The sequence below is a fragment of the Pelodiscus sinensis genome, chromosome 1, assembly GCF_049634645.1.
Source record: "Pelodiscus sinensis isolate JC-2024 chromosome 1, ASM4963464v1, whole genome shotgun sequence".
Taxonomy (NCBI): domain Eukaryota; kingdom Metazoa; phylum Chordata; order Testudines; family Trionychidae; genus Pelodiscus; species Pelodiscus sinensis.
In genome coordinates, this window is record NC_134711.1 from 15,177,661 (window position 1) to 15,203,292 (window position 25,632).

A 25,632-nucleotide genomic window follows, 5' to 3' on the forward strand; every position below is an offset into this window, starting at 1 on the left:
TAATAACCTTGTGACTCCTTAAAGGGTGACTACCCCAAGTTTGAGAACACCAGGTCCTACCCAACTAACACAAATTGGTCTACCTGGGCAGGAAGGCTTATTAACAGTTGTAATGTAAACATACCCCTAGACTTTTGTAAAGCATGTGACTTGGTACTGCATGACACCTTGGTGAAAAAACCCAGATGATGCAAAATTAACAGGGTATACTTCAGTGGATTCAAAACCGGCCAACTTTTACATCTTAAAATGTAAATGTAAACGGAATCATCACTGAATAGGTATTTCTCTAGTGGGATCCTATAGGGATCAGTTTTTGTCTCTAATACTTTTATCAGTGAACAGTAAGAAAACATAAAATTACTACTAGAGATGTGTTAGTATACATGTTTAAATGTATAGCTGCCTCTGTATCAGAAGCAGCAGAGTGGGAGAGGAAGAGGTAGGAAATATTAATTTACAACTTATGAGTTTAAGTGAAAATATTATATGAACATAGTAAATTTCCAGAACTTAGAAAGAATAATTAAAAATGTATATTGCAATAGAACCCAGAAGCTCCAAACCCTATGTACTAGGTACCATATGCACATATATGAAGACAGTACCTACTCTGAATTATTTACAATCTCAGAACCTAAGTGGCATTTCAGTGATGGAGGGGAACCTATATAGAGCTGTGAGAAAGGTAAGTGGGGATGTGTGTGCATGTACAGCCTGTAACAGAATCCCCACCTCAGACCTCCAGGTGGTACTGCAATACAGATACATTTGTAATAAACTACAAATGATTGCCCAGAGTCACATATCAAGTTTGAGGTAGAGTTGGAAATGGAACCCAGGTTTCCCAACTCTGTCCTGTCCTATAACCACATAATCCAAGTGGCACTCAAACATAAACTCTGTAAAATACTTTAATTTCATCATCCTCTTAAAACTGTAAATGTTTATTATAGGACAATAACAAGTTGAGTTTCAACTACTTACAGACATGAGTAATCTGGACTGGAATCTGCAAAGCTGCCATTGGACTCGGAGAGCTACCTGCATTCTCTTCCAAGTGAGCCACTCGAATCTGTACATGCTGAACCCCTGAATTAGAATGAGTGCTCGGTAACCCACTTTCAGATTTATTCTCTGAAAGCTGGTGTCCTGGGTTGTTTTTTTGGTTCTCATGCAGCTGTTTAAGACCTTTTATTAGCACTAAGGGAAAAAAAGAACATTCATTCTCAGACATGCTGGAGAGAGACATCTGGAATTAACACCATGCATCCGATCTAAACTGAGGAGTTCAATCACTGGACTCTTCATAACTTCAAGAGCCCTTTAGGTTTGTGAGACCATATGCTGCTGGTAGGGAAAGCAATCCAAGTAGAGCATCACTGATTTACCATCCCAACGGGAGTAATTGCTGGAATATTGACAAAAATAAATGCTTCCCAATTGCTTCTCTCTCTGCTGCCTTGACAAACAAGTTACTAGCCCCATCCCCATGATGTTTCCTATGGCTATACGTGAGGCCTGTGTCCATATGAAATGGGGATCTTCTCAGGCATTTGCAACAAACATATTTCAGCAATAGTTTAGGCTCATGGTCCTTTGATCTGCCTGGCTAGAGCCAGAGTTACTATTCCCTGCCTTGCAAAGACCATGTGGCAACTCTCTGATTATTAACCACCAGAGAAATTGGGAGGGAGACACTGAGCAGGCAAGCCCAGCATCTAAAAAAGTCTGGAAATGCTGAAGGGCCAGGACAGCATGAAACCTGTGAGAAACCATGCAGCTTTCCATTTGAAGCCATGCTTTGTTTCCTTCAGTTGAGTCCCTGACAAGACGATGCTTTTTCAAGGAGACATCATAGCTAGCATGGACTCTGAAGATGAGAACCTTGACAGTTTTGAGTGCGATCACAGGTACTTCTTGTGGGAGAAAGAAGACAAAGGACAGACTGATCTATCTGATGCTGGCTTCTATCAGCAGAACAGACAGGAAAGTTGTCTAGATGAGCCACAGATTTGCTAGTGTCTGGTAATTCCCATCGGTCTTCTGTTCTCCATTTTTTGTTCTCTTTGTGTCTTATTAATCTTTCTCTGCCTTTTACTATCCTTTCCATCTATCTGTTCTACTTTCACTTTTTACCTCTGTCTGTTTACCACTTTGTTCCTCTGTCTGTCTTATACATTTAAGTATTTGTTTAAACCCAAATTCCCATCTGAATTCTCTCTCCTCTCTTTCTATTCTAACAACCACCATTCTGAACTAGACAGTGTTTTATGCTGGTATGTGTTAAAAGACCAGTCTCCATTTCAGCTGTGCCTTGGAAGTAGGCAACACAGATGCCCATTAGTGATTCACTACTCTGAGTCAGCTATTCCTCTCAGGTCTAACAAGCTTGCTACACCGAATACACAGTAAGGATGTTAAGGATCGAGTAAACGACTAATTGTGTACTCGATGCAATATGTATCGACTAGTTGATAAGGAGCAACTGCAGCTCTGCAGTTTAAATGCAGTAAGAGCCAGGTGTGCAGATAACCTTGCTCCTACTCCATTTAAACTGTAGAGCTGCAGTGGGAGTAGGTCCAGGACCCAGTGCTGATATAAAGGCAGCAAGGAGAGGAGGAGAAATAAGAGTAGTCAATTCGACTACCCAGTAAGCGTAGGCTTATTGGGTAGTCAACTATTCTACTACTCTTTTACATCCCTAATATACAATTGTCATAGAACTTATCTATAAAAATATGTGTGGTATCAAACAAAAGCTGGTGACATACTACTTGTTACCATCATTGTGAAATGTATGAATTCATACTATGAGGAATTACGGATAGTTATTGAGACTATGCTTTAAAGTCTGTAACCAAATGAAGAAACTGATTTCTTCCTGTCTCTAATACCGTGGTCACCAACCAGTAGATCGCGATCTATCGGTAGATCTCAGGGGCTCTAAGAGTAGCTCTTGAGCTCTCTCTGAACTGCGCACCTGCACAGTACATTTACATTAGATTTCCTCATTTGAGGAGCAGCTACTCACAAAGCAACAACACAGGCGAGTAGCTGCGAGGAATGGTGGGAGCTGGGAGGTTGGGAGGGCTGAAACATTCCAGCAAGCTGACTGTGGCTTTCAGCTGAAAGCGGCTGCCCCACGCTCCAGCTGATCGGCGGCTTCTCCTCTGCACCTGCCCACATGGAGCTTGGTGCACCCTGGCTGAGCGCCATGGCCAGCTGGCTGGGCAGCCACTTCTCTTCCCTCCAGCCCGGCCGCCCTGTGCTCAGCCCAGGGAGGCTGCGTCTAGCTCCAGCTGTGCTGGAGCAAGCTTCCCAGGCTGAGCGCAGGATCACAGATACCCGTCTGATGGACTGTATACGACTAGCAATCTCAGACTACAACCCAGACTTCAAGACACTGGCAGATACTGTTCAGTCATAGGTGTCACACTGAGACTTTGTTATTGGAAGAAAAAATAAATAATTATCAATACTTGATTTTAGATTTACAAAATAGCAGAGAACAAAATGTATAATTGTAAATGCTTCATTTGACATTTAAATAGCATGAATTAAAAACAGACCATTTATTTCATAACTATAAACATGTGATTTTAATTTTATATATTGCATAATTTAAAAATAAATTGTTTAACAGAGTGTATAAGGGCTGGGGATAGCAAGTGATGGGCAGGAGAATAGAGAGGGCGGGGCTTCAAGGAAAGGGCAGTGCGGTAGATCTTCGCCTGTTCTGAAACTTAAAAAGTGATCTTGGGTGTAAAAAGGTTGGAGACCACTGCTCTAATATATAACTTAAGTATTGTGGAACCAACACAAAGGAAGTCCCATTTGCTATAAGACAACAGGAAAAACCAGTGTTTGGGGGAACTATCAACTTAAGATGTGGCCAACAGACTGGAGACAAGCTCTAGGGGAGAAAAGTAATTTGGGGGTGCACTTCAAAAGGTCATGTTTCAAAGAGTTACTGGATTATAAGAAAGAAAAAATATCCCAGTGTTATCTAAGGAAACCTCTTTGATAGTGTACAGATATTCATGAAAATCTCCATCCTGGTTATGACAAAAAAAAAAAAAAAAAAAAAAAAAAAAAAGGTTAAGTGACAGGCTTTTTTAGACAAAGATTATAGCCTAAATTTTAATCACCGGAAAGCATGTGTTACTTTTGTTTATTTGTAACTGTTTTTGCTTCAATTATTCTCTCTCAATATTCACTTTAATCTGTGAATCTCTGTTCTTTATTAAAAAACTTATTTTTGTTTTCAACACAAATAAATTACAGTGCTGTGTTGTTATAAATGACTTAATCCTGAACTGCACAAAATTAGTTGTGTGCACACGGTTTTTTAGTTGTTTCTCGTGAAAAACTCAAACATATGCACACAACACTTTCACATCTCATTTTCTACAGAGAATCTAATTCAAAGCATGCATCTGAATACACAGGAGTGAGTCAACACCCAAATGAAGTGGTGGGGATGAAGAAACTCAGTGCTCTTACTGCTGCTGCTATTGTTAAGCAAAGCTTTAGCCTAGATAGAGCAGAGCCTAACACAGGCCTTGCAAAGCCCCAGACTGAGGCAGAGTTTACATTTAGACTACAAAATCTTGTATTCATATTTTTCTCTGCCTCTTACATCCTCTCCTCTCTCTGTTTTCTTATCCACCTCAAACACTATTTTCTTTAGAAGGGTGGGAAGGGTATATTTTTAGATTAACATAATTATTTAAACGCAGAAATAATTTTGAACTTGTGTTGGGACATGCTAGAGAGTAGCAGGGTTACAAGAAACAGCCAACATGGATTTGTCAAGAAAAAAATCATGTCAAACCAACTTAGTTTCCTTCTTTGGCAAGATTACTGGCCTAATGCATAGGGAAGAAGTTGTAGACAAGATCTATCTTGATTTTGGTAAGACTTCCCACATAGTCCTGCATGACAAGGATGTTAAATAGTGATTAATTTGCTAGTCGAGTAGTCGATGGAATTTCTATCAACTAGTCGATAAGCACTTCTGCATTCTGCCTTTGAAATGTACAAGAGCCCCAGTGGAGCTGGGGTCAGCCCGATTGGAGCCTGGGGTCAGCGGAAGACTCCCCGCTGGCCTCAGGCTCCACGTGGCGTGCCAGCTTTGAAATGTACAAGAGTACTCAGTGGGGGCTCTTGTGCATTTCAAAGAGGAAGCGCAGCATGGAGCCTGGGGCCATCACAGGACTCTGAGTCCCCTGCTGACCCCAGGCTCCATGCGGGCGTTTCCGCTTTGAAATGCTCAAGAGCCCCCACTGGGTACTCTTGTACATTTCAAAGAAGCTGGCATGCAGCATGGAGCCCAAGGCCAGCTGATCCCAGGCTTTGTCAGATGCTGCCGCTTTTAAGTACCCCCCTTGTCCTCTCCCCCTGCTGCCTCTATCTGATAGAAGCAGCAAAGGGAGGGACAGGGTAAGCAACTAGTCGACTATCCTGTTTGCTTATCGGATTTGCTTATTGGATAGTTGACTAGTCCTTTACATCCTACGGTGTGATATTCCTACAAAGAAACGAAGGAAATGTGGGCTAGATTAAATTACTATAAGGTGGGTGCACAACTCATTTAGCAACAGTTCACTGTCAACTCGGAGGGTCCATCTAGTGGATTGTGAAGAGGTTAGTTCTGGGTGCAGTACTTGGATAACAAAGCAGAGAGTATGCATGCAAAATCTGTGGACAACACCAAGATGGGAGGGGTTGCAAGCACTTTGAGAACAAGATCAGAATTTAGAACAGCCTTGACACACTGGAGAATTAGTCTGAAATCAACAGAATGAAATTCAATAAGGATAAGAGTAAAGTACTAGACAAAGGAAGAAAACAAAACTAAACACACACACACACACACACACACACACACAAAACTACAAAATGGAGAATAATGGTCACTACTGCTCAAAAGGATCTAGGGATTATAGTGGATCCCATATTGAATGTGAGTCAAGAATGTGATTAAATTGGCAAAAAAGCTACTATCACTGTGGGGCTTATTAACAGGAGTATCAAATGTAAGACATGAGAAGTCACTGTCCCAATCAACTCAGCACTGTTGAGACTAGGGATGTAAGTGATTAATCGACTAGTTGACCACCTGATAAGAAAAAGCTTATCAGATAGTTGACCCATTAGTCGACTAGTCACTTCCCTCCTCCTTGCTGCCTCTATCAGAAAGAGGAGAAGGGAGTGCTGGAGGGAGCTGGCTTAAAAGTCGGTTCCCCCCAGCTCAAGCTCCATGAGAGGGGGCAGAGGCACGAGCACAGCAGCGGCCAACTTAGAAATGTACAAGAGCTCCAGTGGAGCCCGGAGCCAGCGAGGAATCCCCCTGCTGACCTTAGGCTCCATGCGGTGCTTCCTCTCTGAAATGTACAAGAGCCTCCGCTAAGGCTCTTGTACATTTCAAAGCAGAAGTGTCTGCATGAAGCCAGGTGTCATGTGCATTTCAAAGATTAAAATGCACAAGAGCCCCAATTGGGGCTCTTGTACATTTCAAAGGTAGAACACGCTAGTTCTTATCACTAATCAAAAGTGAACATCCCTAGTTGAGACTTCAGCTACTGTGTTGAGTTCTGAGTGCCACACTAAGGAAAGACATAGATAAACTGTTATCCAGAGGAGAGGAACAAAAATGAATACCTGACCCTGTGAAGATAGTTTAAAAAGCTGCACATGTTTAATCTTAAAAAAAGAAAAAAGAGAGGGGACCTGATAATCTTCAGTATGTTAAGAGCTGTTATAATTGTCTGTGATCAATTGTTTTCCATGTTCCCTAAAGACAGGATAAGAAGTAATCCACCTAATTTGTGGCAAGAGAGATTTAGGTTAGATGATAGGAAAAACTGCACAAAAGCACAATTGGGCCCACTGTTGGTTGTGGCCTTTAACCATTTCAATAATAGAAATAATAAATACTAATAATCAGCAAAGGCAGGTGTCATTTTACCAACGCTACTACTATCTCAACTTGCATTTCACAATGAGAGCAAGGACTGAACGAGTGAAAATGGAGACTCAATTAGCCTTTCACCAAAGAAAACTGGATGGGCCGCTACATTCCACACCCTAATGACATAAAAAATTAAGTACCAGGTATTTACAGCCCAGACACTCTAATTGACATTTTTTTTCTATTTTTTTCCTCTCTCTTTCCCTCCCCATCTCCCCCCCCCCCCCGCTATTTATTTGTATCCTGGACCCCTTACACCATTCATCTGAGAAAGTGAGTTGTGCCCACGAAAGCTCATACCACCACCTACAATTTTTGTTAGTCTCTAAGGTGCTGCAGGACCACTAGTTATTTTTTAAGTTTTTTCATTCAAGCAATGCTTGTGTCCTCCCAGAATAGAGATAAAGGACATTAGCTACAGACAGTAGTGGAGAAGCTTATACTGTCATTCTCTGTGCCTGCTCTGTTGACAATCAAGAGTCTAGCTCATGGTTGTCAATATGGCATCTTTCATAATTACTAGGTTCACAGATTTTTTTTAGGTCATAACTCCATTTAGGCTTAACAACACCTATTCCTGAGGGATGTGTGAAGCAGTCTTTCTGAAGACTTTAAAGATGAGAACAAAATATGTAACTAATACATTACCAGGGAACGAAACATCTTTGTGGTTTGCAATCTGTCTTTTAATTGTCCACCATTTACTCCGAAGCCATTGTGGTGAGCGGACACTGCTCCATCCTTCAGCCAGTAGATCCCAATTGATCTCATTTTCATCAGACACCTCAAGCTCTGCTATCCTGGCAGGGTTATACAAAACAGAAGCTGTCTGCTGGCCTTTAAGGAATCTTACACATCTTTGCTTTTGTCATATGTAGTAGAGGCAAGGTGGTTTGCCAGTGAATGGTAAACCAGAGCTCAAAAATGGATTTAGGCTTCCAAGGCTCCATGCTGCTAGAGGTTAAGCAAATTCCAGATGTCAGAGATGGATTAGACCTATTAGGTCATTCTGTCCATCTCCCTGTCAATGCAGGGTTGTTCTTCCTTCTAAACCTATTATAGTGCTTTGTTCATACTAATTTTAAACCTCTCAAGCAATGGTGCTTCCAACACTTCCCTTGGGAAACTACTCCCCTAGTTCACTTCATTGGCAGGAAGTACTTTCTGATATTAAGCCTAAATCTTCAACCTCTTAATTTTATCCCACCTCTCCTAGTTACACTTGTCTTTTAACCTAAAAAGCATCCATCCCCTCCTTGGTATGGACTTATGTCTCCCCTTAGATTTCTCTTAGGGAAGCTATACATAATTAACTATTTAAATATTTCCTCAAAATAAATCCCTCCATATTCTTTGGGTCAGGGATTATTTTTATGTATGTTAGCAAATACCTACAACACTGTGGGCTTTACCACAATCTGTAAGACTAATCATAATTTCTCAATTTCCTGCAATTTGTTTTTGCCTGTAAGATGGAAAAGCCCTCTTCATAGACCAAGTAATTGTATTGACTATACTTGCTAGCTAAAGAAACAATCCTAAAGAGATGAATTATGAATGGACAGACTCCGAGAGACTAAATGCATCAATACTATTTGCACACAAATACTATGAAACAAACAGTATGTATCCCAATTTACAATAAGTTAGGTTAATCATTCTGAATGTAAGTCATAAAGCAGTGACTAGTGCTCTGTTAATGTTTGGATTCCCTGCCTGTCTCCCCCCTTTTATCAGCACCCAAGAAAACTGTCAAACCATAATGAAAAAAATCAACTGGCTGAAAAATCTAAATTAAAAGTATTCAAAACAGAAGAGGAACTGAATGGCTCAGAAGGTTTCTAGTGGACTACTGAGCTTTTCACCACTTGGTTGCCAGTTCAACTCTAACTCAGGTAGTGACCAAAGGTGGTGCCATCCGGCATAGCCTAAATGAAACGAAACTGTGGTTTCAGTTTAGTTCCTGGCGGACATGTATCTACATTACAGAAACCACCACCACCACACTTGACCCTCATTGGCAATCTCAGCAGAGGCGCCAAGGACTGAATGGGCATGGAGACTGAACTACCCCTCCAGTTCAGGGTTGAAGCGCATTGGTGGCGCAGTGTATGGGAAGCTTGCACGGTCGCTGCCTGTGCTGTACCTGTTCTGTGGAATAATAGAAGACTTCAGTCTCCAGGGCTTTCAATCTGACACCTTTCACGAGCACTAAAATTCACTAAAAAAACAAAAACAAAAATAATGTTCAATATGAAATCTCTGGGAAGTGTGAACACAGCAGCCATTTTTGGAGTGTTCTTGAGATCTCTTAGTGTCTAGGAAATCAACAAAAGGGACCCCAACGGAATTCTACTAGTGTCACTTTTTTACTACAAACTTTTAAAACTGAGAACACAAACCTCAAGATCAGATTTATTTCATCCTCCTTAGTCCATTCAGTTCCGCCACTCTGTTTCCAGTTCAGATAGTTAAGCCATTTGGAACGGCACTGCTTTTCAGAGCGTGTTCCAACCCGTTCTGCCACAGCAGCCCACGATACCCCTTGTGTGACAATGTCACCTGGCTCTGTGCTGGTTAACTCATGAACCACTTCTGCTAGCCTCTTTTCTTCTTCTTCTGTCCATTTTCCTAGTAAAACAAAGGGGAAAAAACATCCAAGTTAACTAACAGTACAAACCATCTTAACCTGAATAGCAGATATGGGAGCATACAGCATTTTGTGACTGGAAGCAGTACTTAATGGTTTTCAGGAGTTTAACCACTTGCATACCACAAAACAATCAAAGTATCCTGGATTAATATAAGAGTTGCCCCATGTACTAGGTACATCCCTTTAAAGGTCAGATGCTAAAATGGTACACCAGTAATGCATTCAAATGCTTGATGGTTTAGTACAGCAAGAAAAGAGTGAATAGTTTAAAGGCAACATCTTTGTCCCTGTGAGCAGTAAGAAAGGGAATATTTAGAATCTGTACTGAGAAAAACGAGCATATTCTATTCTAGTTGTCAACATCCTCCCTCTCATTCAAATTTCTTCCTTCACTACCTATGTATTTGTATGCCCATTAGCATAGCATATTAGTGCTCTCCTCAGAGGAACAAAACACTACTTCCTCAGAAATATTAAAAAGGAGACACACACCATGCCCCAATTGACAAATGGAAAACCTCACAATTTCCCACTATCAATCCTTATACCCCTGCATCAAGCCACTTTTAGCTCAATGTCAGTTTTTCTGCACAGTCTTATCTTCCAGTTTGACTTGTGTGCCCAAGGATGTTCCTGATCTAAAACAAGAATCAGGAATTGGCAGAGGGTGCAATTATACGTCAAGAGACTAAGCAGATAAGCAGACAACAACAGACAAGTCAGAAGAGGCTCCCTTTCAAGAGTTTTTCCCTGCCTCACCTCCTAGTGGCCAAGAACCCTCTTTTAGTACATCCAGGAACTCCACTGAGTTCCCTTCCCAGGGAACTACACCCCTACAAACTAAGTCACCAGTTAGCTACCTCAGTTACACATCTGGTGATTAGCTAAGTTGTAAAGGTTACAATTCTGATTTACAAATGCTTTTATAACTTCAACTCCACAAGTTTCTCTGGCAAAAAACGTAATTTCCATGAAAAAGTAACAGTGGTGAAGGAAAGAAATCCAGTCATGAGATAATCACTAAGCTCTAACCTCAGCTTAGTCTGTGATCTCAGGCAAATCAATCTATTTTAAAACAAGGGTAAAAAGCTGAGACATCACTGAAAATAAGGGGACAGGTCCCTGAGGAGGTCCTGAGGGGAAATAATTCACAATATATTAAGGAGTGCCTCAGTCTAGATTAAGGAATTGTTATGGAATAGTGTATGCAGTTTTGGGTCACTGATTCCTAACATGAAGTGGTGGTTAAATTATTAGCCTATTTTAGGGCTTTCTATTGCACACATGATGATAGCATCCAAGCATGTACATTTCATCTTTGCAGTAAAATATCCTTATAATACTGAGTAAACATAAATGACTAATCTCTTGCTGTCAGAACACCTTGCAGCATAAGATCATAAAATCTCACAAACTGAGCAGCTCAGCTGTGTCAGGGATGCAAAACATAATGAAAAGCCTACGTGCTCTAGGAAGGAGTGTTTGTGATTCAATATGTATGCCACATTCACTCAGGGTCACTGCCGAAATAATGGGCCAACGTCGTGCAAAGAGCTGTTGCTAAAAGTGCTGACTTCAGAGAAGACATAAAACCAGAGTGCCAGGCTCCTTGAGTGTCATTAAACAATCCCATGGGAAATTACATGGGTATTAAAGTCAGCATACTGGCCAAATTTCAAGCGGGCAATTATATTTTGGCTACCGAATTTCCTCTTTCATTTCAAGTAAAGCGTACTTCATTTCCTGTACTAAAATATTATGCAGTGTTGATGTTTGCTGTTAAATAGTTGCCTTACTTAAATTTAGCAGCATAACTATAGCTTAGCACTGTGTGAAATGACACCCATAATATATTATGCATATATACATACATACATTTTATATATATATATATATATATATATATATATATATATATATATATATATATATATATATATATATATATATATATATATATATATATATATATATAGAGAGAGAGAGAGAGAGAGAGAGAGAGAGAGAGAGAGAGAGAGAGAGAGAGAGAGAGAGAGAGAGAGAGAGAGTGCACACGTATGGGTTTGTAAAAATCCTATGATTAAAATGTACGAAATACTTTGTAATTTGCCTTGATGAATAGTGCCAGAGAAACACCAGATATCAAGACCATTAAAGACCTACAAAAAAGTTATATACATTGTATTTTTTTGCTCTTCGTGATCTCAAATTAGAAATAAAAAAGACTTAACATTAAAAAATAAATTACCAAATTTTATGCTAAGCTTCAGACTGAAGTGAATTTCCTAGGCTATGTCTAGACTGCAAGCGTCTTTCGAAAGAGAGCGTCTAGACTGCACGCGGAACTTTCGAAAGAGCAAGCCGCTTTTTCGAAAGAAAGCACCCAGTGAGTCTGGATGCTCTCTTTCGAAGAAGCCCTATTTACATTCAAGAACGCCTTCTTTCGAAAGAAGCACTTTCGAAAGAAGGCGTTCTTCCTCGTGAAATGAGGTTTACCGCCGTCGAAAGAAAAGCCGCGTTCTTTCGATTTAATTTCGAAAGAACGCGGCTGCAGTCTAGACGCAGGTGAAGTTTTTTCGGAAAAAGGCTACTTTTCCCGAAAAAACCCGAGTCTGGACACAGCCCTAGAGAAAAGGAAATCTCTGAAAAGAAGAGAAAGCATTAACAATGGGGACAATGAGACAGTCTTAACTAGAACATCTTTTATGGATACCCATATACTATCGTATCTGTGTTATAGTACCATACCTGTGTTGCAGGTGTCCTTCATCAGCCTACATCGATCTTTCACAGATGAAGCACTTCTTCCCAGTGCAGCACCTATTGTTGCCCAATCATTACCATGCTTTATTCTTAACCTAAGCAAATACAGATAGTTAACATTTTGTTCAAATGACTGACTCGAGCATCATTCTTCAGTACATTGGACTAGTAAGAATGGTTATTTCTGATTCTTATTGCTAATTTGTCACATGATGCTGGAAGGCATTTAGCCTGGCCTTGCCTCAGTTTATCCAACTGTAAAATAGCTATAGTGATATTTACTTGCCTCAGAGGAACGTTGTGAGGTTTAATTATTGTTTGAAACATGCTTTGAGATTTTCAGATGACAGGTGTGACCCTCATTACAAATTCTGATCTATTTCCAAAGAGAGACTTTGCATATGGCACAGAGAATATTCATGAATATTGTAATAGGTGCTGAAAAACTGGGAATTCTATAACTCATCAGTCCAGGAAGCCAGCTTACAGTGTGTCTTGTCTCTCTACTTTCCTATTTTTAAAGCTTATGCATTCCCCTTCCTTCACAACCTTTCAGAGTGTCTTAAAATATTAATTCATGGTTACTTAATAATTTATTATGAAACCCTCTGGAATTCTAGGTGCTTTACAAAACACAAAGAATCTTCAAATGAACAGATATCCAAACAAAGAAACTCCATCTTAAATCCTCCATTCTCCCCTTCTTGTTCCCTTGTATCCTAATCAATCCAGTCAATTCTTGAGAGAGAATCTGGAGAAACAGATAAGTCTGCAGAATATCTTTGGGTCTGTCAGACCAAAAGTGTGTATTCCAGACACAAGGACCTCAGGTGATGTCTTGATGAAGTCTCCCAAAATTTGTTTTCATAATGTGAATCCTATGCTTGACCATTCAACCATTTCTACAGCTAACCACTAAGTAGCGCTCTCTCTCTCTCTCTCTCACACACTCACACTCACACACACAAAGGATCAAATTACTCTCAGTTATGCTTTTGAAAGTCTGAAATATAATCGGTTTCAATAGAATACACCAGTCAGAGTTTGGTGAAATGCTGTATTTATATCTCATCTGTCTAGATATATAATTTATATTTGTAAATATATCAGAGTAAAAAGGCAAAAAGTGCCTTTCACTGCTCCTCAAACTACTTTGGAGAGAAGAGTTATAGAATCATAGAACTGGAAGAGACCTCAGAAGGTCATCAAGTCCAGCCCCCTGCTCCAGGCAGGACCAATCCCAACTAAATCAACCCGGCCAACGCTTTGTCAAGCCGAGACTTAAACACCTCTAGGGATGGAGACTCTGTTATAAGTAAATAGCAGTCAATTTACTTATAACCATTAAACTGAAATGGTCATAGTGAAACCTTTATACAATTTTTTTTGAAAAACAGTTGTTACAAATAAATAACAAAATCTCGTGAATGCAAAACTTACTCCTTTAGTTTTTCAATTTCTTCAGGAGTATACCTACGCAATAAAGAAAAAGAACATCATTTAGAACAGAAACACACTTTCTGTTAACCACACACTATGTAATATGAATAGCACAAAAGACAATTTCTAACTGAGGGAAACAATCTGAATATTGAAAAGCACATTAAAGGTAAATTAATCTTTTTTTAGTTATAATGATGTTTCAATCTAAGCCTCTTCACATGTACACAGTTTTACACTGATGTAACTCCTTCAATGGAGTTCTCACATGGACTTCTCACATATGAAAGATCAGAATTAGGCTGACTTATGCCTAAAAGAGGAGCTACTTCTTTACAGCACATTTTCTTCTATTTAATTGTGTGTCATAATGCTTTATAAATGCTTTATTTTTTTAACTAAAATCCTAATCACTACCTCAGGGGATATGTATCTCCATTACTTTACAGTTAGGAAAGGCAGGGGAGTTAAATGAATTGCCCTCTAGATTATGTCAGAGACAAGATTAGTACTCAGCAGTTCAAGGCCCATCTCTCAGTTCTGTGCTCACATCACAAATGCTCTCTACATCCTGGTAATCCTTTCATATTGAATACTATTCACAGATGCATTAGGCTTTAATCTTACAGTAGGCTACATCAATGCATACCCCTGCACCTATGAAAAATTCCACTGGAGTCAACGGAACTCCATACTAATTTATCCTGATGCAGGATCAGTCCTTTGGAAGCTCTTATACAAAATTATGGAAAGGAAGGAACTAACAATTAGGAAGGAAAGAGAAGATCTTATATAAGTCCAAGGTCTTTGTAAAGGACACAGAAAAGACAACTGGCCAACAAATCCTTGCCTCTAATGGGTTGTTGTTTTTATCTTGAACGTACATCTCCCTACAGCAGAGGACCAGTGATGGGCTGAACACTTTTCAGAGGGAGCTCTGGGAAGTGAAGGGAAAGAAGGAAAAATAAGATGAATCCCTTGTTAGCACCTAGCTACTAATCCTGCTAATTTACACAAAGTACCAGAAAAAGAAATCTAAAAATACTGTAAAGCTTAGGTAAAAGGGAATCATACCACCTGCTGGAAAATGATACCAGGAAATGAACTCAACTGCTGGTATGAGATATTAACATCCACTTCCTGGACTGACTTGCAGGATGCAGGAGAAATGGTTTTTCACATTAAATGTTTTCTGTTTCCAAGTTTTCTCCAATGTGAAAGTTTTTCAATTATTTAAAACTGTCAGTGCCAAAAAGCATTAACAGAAAATATGCTGTGCATTCAAAAAACTGTTTGGCTATAATACCGTGGAATCAGACAACCAGGAGGTTTTTTTGGGTTTGCTTTTAATTTTCCCCTTCTATTTAGAGAAAGAGTCTTCTCTAGCAGACTGAGCTCAGTACCAGGAGCCAGGAACTACTGAGTTCTAAAGCTGACTCAACATTTACTTGAGTGAGGCCTTGGGCAAATTACCTACTCTTTCTGTTTCTCTACTTGTTAAAATGTAGGAGAGTTCAAAGAATAGTTAACCCTTGTTAAAACAATGTTTAGAAAATTAAAATGGTATGTGCTATCAAATGTGCTATCAGTATTATCAAACACAACAAGCACGGCTGCTTTGTGTATTCAATATACAATAAATGAATTCCATAAATTCTCAAAAACAACTGAATCAATAATATAGAACAACAATGGGCTGCCTGGCCAGAAATTCATCTTTATGCATGTACAAAGACTATACTAGTGATCACTGAAGTTCTGACAAGACTTTGTATCAACAGAATCAAAAAGGGACCTTGACTTTTCCCCCCTCATAAATCTCATAGCTACAGCCTCTAGTCTTGCTTCTCAATTACCTTTCATTTAACAAGAATGTATCCTTTTCCCAAATATTATCTAACTTATTACCACGTATTACCACAAATTACTCCAACAGAAATGCTGAATTATGAGATGATGGCTATCGCAAGATCTTTACTAGAAGGAATCTGCGCATATCTTTTTAAGCTTCAACTGCTCTAGTTTCCTTTTATCCCTCATCTTGATTGCTTCACTCACAAGATACCATTTTCACTAATTAAAGTGGGCATAAAATAAAATTAACCCCCCAAAAAACTCCAACCCAAAACACTAATCATATCAATCAAATCATGTATCATTATAGGTTTTCATACTTTCCAACATGGTTTCTATCATCATACATGCGAAGAACTCTTCTATAAACTGCAAAGAGAGGCCGGTTCAAACCCCACGCAATAGTTCTGTAGAAATCTTTTCGTTCATCTTTTGACATCTCAAAGATAATTTCGGTGGCATCTTTTATTCCACGGGACTAGACAAATCACATTTTAAAACGAGATTTTAGACAAAACTGTGTATCATTGACAAACAGAAGTTTAAAAAATGAGAAGGTTGGTATATTATTCTGCAAGTTAATGGGTAATATTTCATAAAACTGTGGGTAAAATTGTGAACTTGAATTTCTAAATTAGACACCTGAATTTCTATTTGTCCAAAGAAGTGCAGAACATGCAGAAGTGCCTAACTCCCATCCAAGTTTGCAAGTTCTAGTAAGTGTATATTTTGTAATACAAAAAAATAACAAAAAAACAAAAAAAGCCCACGTCAACCTTGAGAAAATCATACAGACTAAATCTAAACTGATATTATTTAGCTCATGCATTGGGGTTTTTGTATTCTGAAGAAATGCTTTCATTAAAAAATAAAAAAATCAATGGAAAGCTAATTCTAAGACTGTGACGGCCCAACCGTATTACACAGGAGAACCACATAAATGTAAGCCTAACTTTGTGTGGGAGAAACAGATTCTACTTATTTTAAGAAGGTTTAAAGTCACCTGTATTGATTTATATTTTAAATTCAGCTTGTTTTGTATGTATTTAGAAAGATAATACTGTACATAGAAACAACCTGTTTATACACTTATGTAAACTAAAATAATGTAAAACTGATGACTAAATCCTGGACAATCATTAGTATATTGTGTTGAAGCAGGTCTCATGAAATGCTCTGTTGTGTTGTGTAGGGTCTGGGGAATGTAGTTTGGGCACCTCTGTTTTAACCTAAAATATTTCTTTATGTTGATGGAAACCCAATATGCAGATGAAGCACGGCAATATTCTACTCCATGCTTCATTTCCATAAGTTTTTGTGGAAGAAGGGTGCAGTATAGACGTAGCCGCTGACACAGAGGCAGCAGTGTGAGGTGGCAGGGCTCTCCTTGAGAGTGGGGCTGGGAGTGCACTGGCTGCCAGCCCCGCCGCCAAGGACTATCAAATAGTTGTGCAACCATTAAAATTTGATGAGGTTATACAGCTATTCAGTTGCATGCTAACATCCCTAGTTACAAATGCTAAGGAGAGAACACACCACTTTAGCACACTGATGTAAAATTTTACAGTTAATTATTCTGAATATGCAAGCTGGAAGTGCTGAGAGATAATCAATATGATTACAATAAAAATTATATTCGCTGCTTTTATGCATTAGAAACATTTTTGTGTATTTCAGACAGGCAGTATTTAGTTCTATTACAAAATGATTAACCAAGTCCATTTGCACACACTGTGGAATTCTACAGAAAGTCAGTTTCCAGCAGGATACAGCAGAAATGGCATAACCAGCTAAACTAGCAGACTAAAGTACTGTAAACGCCTACCTTTAAATAACGTTCAATGTTACTCATCAAAATGTCGATTTCTTCCTTCGACCACATTCCCTGCTTCCATTTATGGCCTTAAAATGGACAAGACAAACCAATCACAATGCTGGAGGCCAGCAAGGTGGTGGAAATCAGAACATACAATTTTCTTACTGAAGTAATTAAAGAAAAATATGTAGTAGTTACAAAATAATTAGAACAATTATATAGATGAAAAATTAAAATTACTCAGTTTGCTAAGCAACTTGAGTAACAAAACTCAAGAGTTAAAATATCACAAGATTCTGATGATTTTAAGCCACTTTTGTTTTTAAAAAAATTGGTCTGTTTTTACTTGGTTTCTGGCATGTTTAGGCTTTTCTCTGCAACAGTGTGGACTAGAAACTTTTTTTAAATAATGAAAGCTGAGATTTTCATGTATTCGGATGACTATTGAGCTAGAGCAGTGGTCCCCAACACGGCGCCCGCGGGGGCATTTGTGTGCGCCCACCAAGTGCTCGGGGCTGGTCTGGCCCTGGGCACGTGGCGCATGCATGGTGCCAGAGTCGGCCCCGGGCTCACGGTGAGCGCCGGCCCTGGGAGCGCTGCGGATTGGCCGCCCGCGCTCTGGGCGCGTGGAGGGGGCGCCGGCCCTGGGCACGCGGCGCTTGGCGGTGGGGGAGGGAGGGGGGCAGCCCCGGGTGCACGGCGCTTGGGGGGGGGGGGGGGGCGCTGGCCCTGGGTGCGCAGCGCATGGGGGGCCCCCGCCCCCGCAGCTATGGAGGGGGGCTGCTTCTGATCCCCGGCGCACAAGTGTCCCCGCCCTCTGGTGCCCGGCCACGCCCCCTGGCGCCCAGCAACCTCCAATGATTGGGGACCACTGAGCTAGAGCTTAAAGAAAAACAAACGTAACGAGACTCACGTTAAAATGGCAAAACTTTGAAACACTGAGCCTTATGTTATGGGCCTTCTCACTTCTAAACATGCCTGTGTAGTGCTGGGCGCTCTTGGTGCTCACTATGCAGTCAATGGTAATAAGTAGGGATGTTAAATAGCGTTACTCGACTATTCTATAGTCCCTGGGGCAGGGATGGTAGCCAGTGCACTCTGGCCCCACTCCTAAGGAGCCCCCTGCCACTCTGCGTTGCTGCTTTTGTATCACAGGCAGCAGTGTGGGGTGCCAAGCAGGAGCTGGTCCGCGAGGGAAGCCAATTTAAAAACCACCTCCTCTTGCGGACCAGCAGCCTGTTGCCCCGTGCTGCTGTCTCTGATAAAGGGATGGCAGCAGCCCTGGTCCAGGAGGAGGGTCTAAGCTGCTGGACCTGGTGTAAGCTGGAACTGAGTCGGACTCCCTGCCTGTCTATATCCTAATAAAGGGGTGGGCAAAAGGGCCTTCGCAGGCTGGATTCGGCCCGCCAAGTGGGTGGGTCTGGCCCACGGAGGCCCTGCTGCTTCCGCGCCCCCAGGCCAATTAAGGCCTGGGGAACGCCCAAAGCCTTTTCCGCTCTGCCTCCGCCCTGCGAGCAGTGCATGGTGCTTCTTCATTCTGCCTTTGAAATGTACACGAGCCTCTGCTGAGGAATGTGGAACTCCGCATGCAGCCCCGGGCAGCGGGAAGTCCCACTGACTCAGGGCTGCACATGGTAGGACAGCTTTGAAATGCACAAGAGTCCCCAGTGGGGGGCTCCTGCGCATTTCAAATTGGCAACGCAGCATGGAGCCCAGGGTCAACTGGGAGTCCCCAGCTGACTCCAGCTCAGTGCTGCTGCTCTGAAGCCTGCCCTCCTTTCTCTCCCCTTGCTGCCTCTTTCTAATAGAGCAGCAAGGGGAAAGAAGGGAGCAACTAGTTGACTAGTGTATCGACTATCCGATAACCTTTTGCTTATTGGATAGTCGACTAGTCCTTCACATACCTATTCTCCAGCTTTTCAAACTATGGGGTTTTCACATTCATAGTTGCACAGACAATTCATCACTCCGTTTACAATTCACAGAATCAAAGATTAGAGTGGAAGAGACTTCAGGAGGTCATCTAATCCACACCTCAGCTCCAAGCAGGACCCACTCCATCTAAATCATCTCAGCCCAAGGCTTTATCAAGCCAGGCCTTAAAAACCTCTAAGGATAGAGAATCTTCCACCTCCCTAGGTTACCCATTCCAGTGCTTCATCACCCTCTTAATGAAACAGTTTTTCCTAATATACAACCAAGACCTCCCCTACTGCAACTTGAGACCATTGTGCCTCATTCTGTCATCTGTCACTACTGAAAACAGCCTCTCACCACCCCCTTCAGAACCCTACTTCAGATAGTTGAAGTCTGCTATCAAATCCCCCCCCACTCTTTTCTCCTGAAGTCTAAATAGGTCCTTCAGCTCCTCCTCATAAGTTATGTTCCCTGTGGCAAGGTCCTTGCTCAGGCCCCTCACCATGAGATACTTTCTTTGTCCACAAATCAGCTGGACACCCTTTCTGGTACAGTCACCCGTGCCTTTTATTGTCAGCTTCCCATCACCTTCTATTTACAGAGTTGCAGACTGCAGCAAACTCAGCCAGCCTCTCCTTCTGGCTTGGGAGCACACTCAGCCATTAGCCCTTCAGGCCCGGGCTTACTCAGCTGGCTGTAACTGGCCTTTTCAGCCAGGCTGTAGTGGCAGAGCTGTGGCTTAGCCAGCAGTCTGTCACACCCCCAATCTGTTAATCAATGTTGTTGCCCTTTGCTGGACTCTCTCTCATTTGTCCACATTCTTTCTGTAACAGGGGGCCCGAACATTGATGTAATACTCCAGATACGATCTCACTAATTCCAAATAGAGGGGAATAATCACTTCCCTCAATCTGCTGACAATGCTCCTATTAATGTAGCCCAATATTCCATTAGCATTCTTGGCAACAAGGGCACACTGCTGACCACCTTCTTATACACTGTAATCCTCTCTGGCACCATACCCCCTTCCTTGACCCTGCAACCCATCCCCATCCCCCTGCCCCAAGCCACCACCCAAACCCTCTGCACTCCCTTCATCTAGGTCACAACTCCCTTACAGAACCTGCACCCCCCTCTTAGAGCCCCTCCATCAGAGCAGAATCCTCTCCTGCACCCATACTCCCTCCTGGATTCTGCACCCCAAGCCTCTGCCCCTAATCACAATCCCCTCCTTCACCCAACCCCCCTCTCAGACTCCACACCCCCTCCAGTACCCCAGACTCCTACCCCAAGCTCCCTTCTGTACCCAACCTTTGCCCAAGACCCCAAACCTCCTCGGTAGAAATGTGGCTCTTGACCACTTGCCAAAACCTTTCCATTAAAAATTATTGCCCACCCTTGGTATAGTCCGTATTCCTCCCCACTGATTATGCACTGGAAAGAGGTGCATAATCTCTCTGCTTTCCCACCATAGAGTCTACCAGCTACTGTCACTGGACATCTAAACTACTTTCTCCCAATTCCCCCACCTTCTGAAATGGAAAGCAATCTCTGTTTCTGCCTGCATCCCCCTCAGATCTTAAATTGAGCACTGTCGAGATTAGAAGCTATGCTGAGGAAAAATGGGGGTGGAAAAGATGGGGAAAACCAGGGGCTCTTAAAAGAAACCATGCATCCAATCAAGACAGTGAATGAAAGTGAGAGAGAGAGAAACAGATAATATGCTGGATGCTTGTTTCTCCCAATTCTAAGGTTCCCATTTCCAGTGCTTCCCAGTCACTGCTCCCTCCCTACAAGCCCCTATCCTCTCTCTGCAGCAAATCTCAGACCTGTGGCATTTCTGTGAAAAATTAAACAATATTTATTTTGTTCAAGATTTTTCACAAAAGTTTATTTTAATTTCAATTAAGAAAATTTGATTTTCATTCACTCTTTTCTTCCCCTGCAAGGAGGAAAAAACCTTGATGTTTGTGGAATAAAAAAACCAAACTAAAACTGTTTCAAATTGAATCAGGAACATTTTCATATTTCCTAAAAGGCCATATTTTGCTGAAAAAAGCAAGATGCAACATTTCAACTAGCTCTAATACGGAGCAACTATGTTCAGAAGTGCTGTGCAACACTAAGTTTAAGTTACGTGAAGTTTTAAAGGACCTGAGACACTACAGAGGCCCTAAGCAGGATTGCCTTAAATAATGACCACTGTTACCAAAATCTCTGCCACTTCTGGAAGCAAAATAACACTTGCTCTCTCCCTTACTACAGCTACATCAGGGGGTACCACTCTGTCCCTCTACATCAAGATGGGAATAAGAGGAGTGGAAACTGATCACATGTTTTTGTAGTATATCAAGGGCAAGTGCAGGAATCATTTAGCATTGTGTTTCAAGCAACATTTTGAAAAATAAGAGTGAGAACAAGGGGGCCACACACACAAGCTTCAGTAGGTCTGATAGGCATTATTCTTCATTTTGTTAAAAATAAATAGCCTTATTTTTACTCACCTTTGTAATTTATTTGAAATAACTGGTAACCAATAGTGAAATACTTTTACTCCAGCCTCTGGGGCTCCTTTAACTTTTCATCTTGACAAAGGATGACTTACTATTGGCCAGAATGGAAAGTGACTATTTCTAGAGCCCTGCAAATTTTGTATCTTGTATCCTGCATATTTGTGGATATTTGGCTTTATATCCACAGTTATCGGCATCTGCGCAGGGCTCTACGTATTTCTAGCTTTAGACCTCACCCCACGACAAAGATCCAGGCATTCTACCCAGAATACAGGATATTTTATGCAGCCTAAAAAGTACCCTCACGCACACATTATTCAAATCAGCTCACCTTTTGGCAAGTAATGGGAACATCTGTGCCTAAATATCCTACCTTTATTTGTTAGAGAATCCTTATCCTCCTTGGTTGTAAACCAGGCCTGACTAACAGCTGACACTTCTTCACTGCCTAGAGGAGAGATTTCATCCAGTTGTTCATTCTGAAGAATCTTGAAAAGAAAATACCTTGTTAACTGATTTAACTTTCATCTCCTCACCTTGAATTTAACACACAATATTTGGCTAGGATATTTGGAATAAAAGATAGCTATGTCATACTAGTTATCTTGCTGGCTGCAGAGAACATGTATTTGTTTTAGGTGGGACACTACCAGGATATTTCCCTTTTTTAAACAACACTTTTACCCATCTTATCCTTGGCCAGCTTACGCTAATATCTGTTCCCCACCTGCCTTTACCAAATACGCACCAGTTTTCTCACAGTAATGACATTGATATAAACTAAATTTTTTAGAACTGTAGGATATATTGAATAATTTGCTTCTCTGCTGTAATGTATACTCCTCCTCTGCTACTCTATACTCTGCATAAGATAAAGGTTTACAAACTAAGATCTGTGTTCTGCCTTGTTTCTCTTTCACTGCATTGGGCCTTCTTCAATCACCATCAATGGAAATGACTGATTTTTACAAGAGCCTTTACAAATGAACAATTTTTACTAACAAAGCTTTTGTGCCCTGGTAGTTTTGCAGACACTGCATATGACAGAAATGTGTTTGTAGTGAATGGAGTCACGTAATATGCACATTAAATAGAGGTAACAATTGTTCTCATGCAGTACAGTTCACATTAAAAAGCAATTTATAGATTTTTTCCACTGACATCAGAGTCTTAACTTCAGTTGGAGTAGGACTGAGCCCATTATCTAATTAATCCTCACAAGTCCTGAATGATGTAGCTAAGTTGACTTAAGTTTTAGGTGTAGACCAGGCCTCAGAAAGTATTGTTATAGCCTCTGGAGAAGCTAAGGATTTTAAAACTCTGCCCCAGAAGGGCTGAAAGTGACTACATGGGAGCAGAGTGAAGGCAAATAGGGCCTGTTGGCTCCCACTATCCTTGCTAGAGTTTCTCTGGGGACATGGGATATGCAAAGCTCCACAACCAATAAGAATACTACTACTTACTATCCTAAATATCAAAGGTATTGGGAGGATTAGATAATGGGTTCAGTCCTATTCAAACTGAAATTTGATGTCAGTGGAAAAAGAATTGGGCCCAACATCCGTAAATTGCTTCTTAATGTGACATATACTGTATGACAGCTAAGTATTTTTAAACTTAAATATTTCTCTGTTGACAAAGGTACCACCTGAAAAATTTTACTATAAAGAATTGTAAAACTTATTTTCCCTGAACAACACTGGCAGCAGTGGTAAATTTAAAAGCCCAGCCATATTACCTTTCTATTTGGCTCTCTTTGAAACAAACCATAACATGTGTGCTATATCTGTCATTCCTTACTGCAACAATATGTGCATAAAAAAATTTCACCACAATCATGTTTTCCTTTGAAAAATTAAAACGTATTTTTATTGGACAGAACCTTTCAAACAAGACTGGTCTCACTGCCTGTTTCACAAACATAACACATAACACTCATTTAATCAAAACTTCTTGCTTCTTAGTTTAATTTGAATATGCAGAGCCAAGTTAATTAAAAGCCCTAGGATTAAACTTGAAACCTTACCATACCTGGATCTGAGTAACGGTTCCTTCATTAATCTCATCATCTGCTACCTCTGTGGTAGCAGTCATGGTCACCTCAAAGCTCTGTTCATTTTCTGAAACTTCAAAACAGGTAAATTAGTAGCACAGTTTATTTCTGAAATATTGTATACGATTTACAAAACACAATACTTGCTCTGCAAATCTGAATAAAGCTATGCTCTAACATTGATTACTGGCATTGTGAAAACACTAAGATGCTTGATAATACTTCCCTTTATGAGGGTGAAATGATTATTTTAAAAACAGAACATATACAAGTAGGACATCTACCATTTTTTTGGTAGATCCGTGTTGTAAAACTGAATGTGAAACACAAATAAAATTAATTTTAAATAATTGGGTACAAACAGCACAGTGTGAAGGTTTCTTTTCCAGTTTTATATTTTGTTTTCAATCCAGTGAATACTAGCATACAACTTTCAAACTGGCAGAAACTATTAAAGCTTATTTCTCTTATAACTCCAACATTACAGAGTCTGCACTTGTTAAAATATGTCTTGGGTCCCAACAAAGCTCTAGATTCTGACTGCATCTAATCAGGACAGAAAGTAGTACCAAAGAGTAGAGAGTTTAGTGTTTTGAAATAACTATACTCTTTAGAACCACAAGTTCAAATCCTGGCAAGCTTGATTCAACCCTGTCCTACTTTGGTAAATAACTCAAGCACTACACAGTTCTCTACTGCTTCTTAATTTGATAGAGGAAGCAAGGGGAGGGGGAAAGCAACTAGTTCAGTCACTACTTGACTATCTGATAAGCATCTGCTTGTTGGATAGTCGACTAGTTGCTTACATCCCAACTTCAGTGTCTTCTCAACTCTGCCTTCCCAAGTGGCATAACATGCTAATTGGTTGCTGCTCTGTATCCAACAGCTGGGTTTACTGTATCAATATTGTACAGCTTGGGGGTTAAGGGTGACATACAAGTATAGAATATTAACAGAAATACTGATAAAGTAAAGTGAAGTGTTCTAAAATATTTTAAAGCGGTCAAATGTATCAACTATAACAGCCACCCAAGAAGAATTTTTTTTGCTTCAAGAGTGCCAGAACGTACATATAATGTGCACTTTTATTAGTGTTTAGTGACTTACTTGGAACTGCAACAACAGATATGCATGGAGTGGTATCATCAATACTCTGATCATCCTCTGATGATAAGCAAAGTCTCTTGTGTGGAGGTTCAATGCTGTCTTCTGAGTCTACTTCATCAGCTTCTAGTAAGAAAAACACATGAATCTTTTGCTGACCAAAAACACACAGTTGAAGCTAAAAACAAAGCTTGTTCAGTGCTCTGTCACCACATAAACTCCTAACATAAATTATTAATCTCATTCAAGTGTTTTCTTTATTATATAAACTGGACCTTAGACTTGCTAAACCACGTTAATAGGCAGAGTGATTAGTCATTGGAACAGTTTACCAGAGAATTCTTTGTCACTGGAAATTTTAAAATCAAGATTGGATGTTTTTCTAAATGATATATTTTAGGGCTGTCAATTGACCTGCATTAACGCCTGCGATCAACAGGATTAACGTGTTAAAAAAATTAACACATTAATCGCAGGCGTTAATACTGTGCTGACACTCTGAAGTGCTGCTCCGGCGCTTCAAAGGGGCTCCCACTAGAGTCC

The 25,632-nt window shown here is 40.5% G+C and overlaps 1 protein-coding gene across 2 annotated transcripts in view; it reads right to left on the reverse strand.

Moving 5' to 3' along the window:
* Window positions 1-25,632, reverse strand: part of DMTF1 (cyclin D binding myb like transcription factor 1) — a 54,742-nt gene that overhangs the window by 15,236 nt on the left and 13,874 nt on the right. The window contains exons 3-12 of one of the 2 annotated variants that reach the window (XM_075926131.1): window positions 25,093-25,212; window positions 23,964-24,058; window positions 22,306-22,420; window positions 17,512-17,588; window positions 16,007-16,164; window positions 13,833-13,865; window positions 12,378-12,487; window positions 9,379-9,607; window positions 7,625-7,776; window positions 988-1,203 (exon numbers count right to left, since the gene is read on the reverse strand). In XM_075926131.1, the coding sequence (XP_075782246.1) occupies window positions 988-1,203; window positions 7,625-7,776; window positions 9,379-9,607; window positions 12,378-12,487; window positions 13,833-13,865; window positions 16,007-16,164; window positions 17,512-17,588; window positions 22,306-22,420; window positions 23,964-24,058; window positions 25,093-25,212 (1,305 nt within the window). Of the gene's footprint in view, window positions 1-987; window positions 1,204-7,624; window positions 7,777-9,378; window positions 9,608-12,377; window positions 12,488-13,832; window positions 13,866-16,006; window positions 16,165-17,511; window positions 17,589-22,305; window positions 22,421-23,963; window positions 24,059-25,092; window positions 25,216-25,632 lie in introns of both variants that reach the window. The other variant, XM_075926126.1, reaches the window with a different exon arrangement.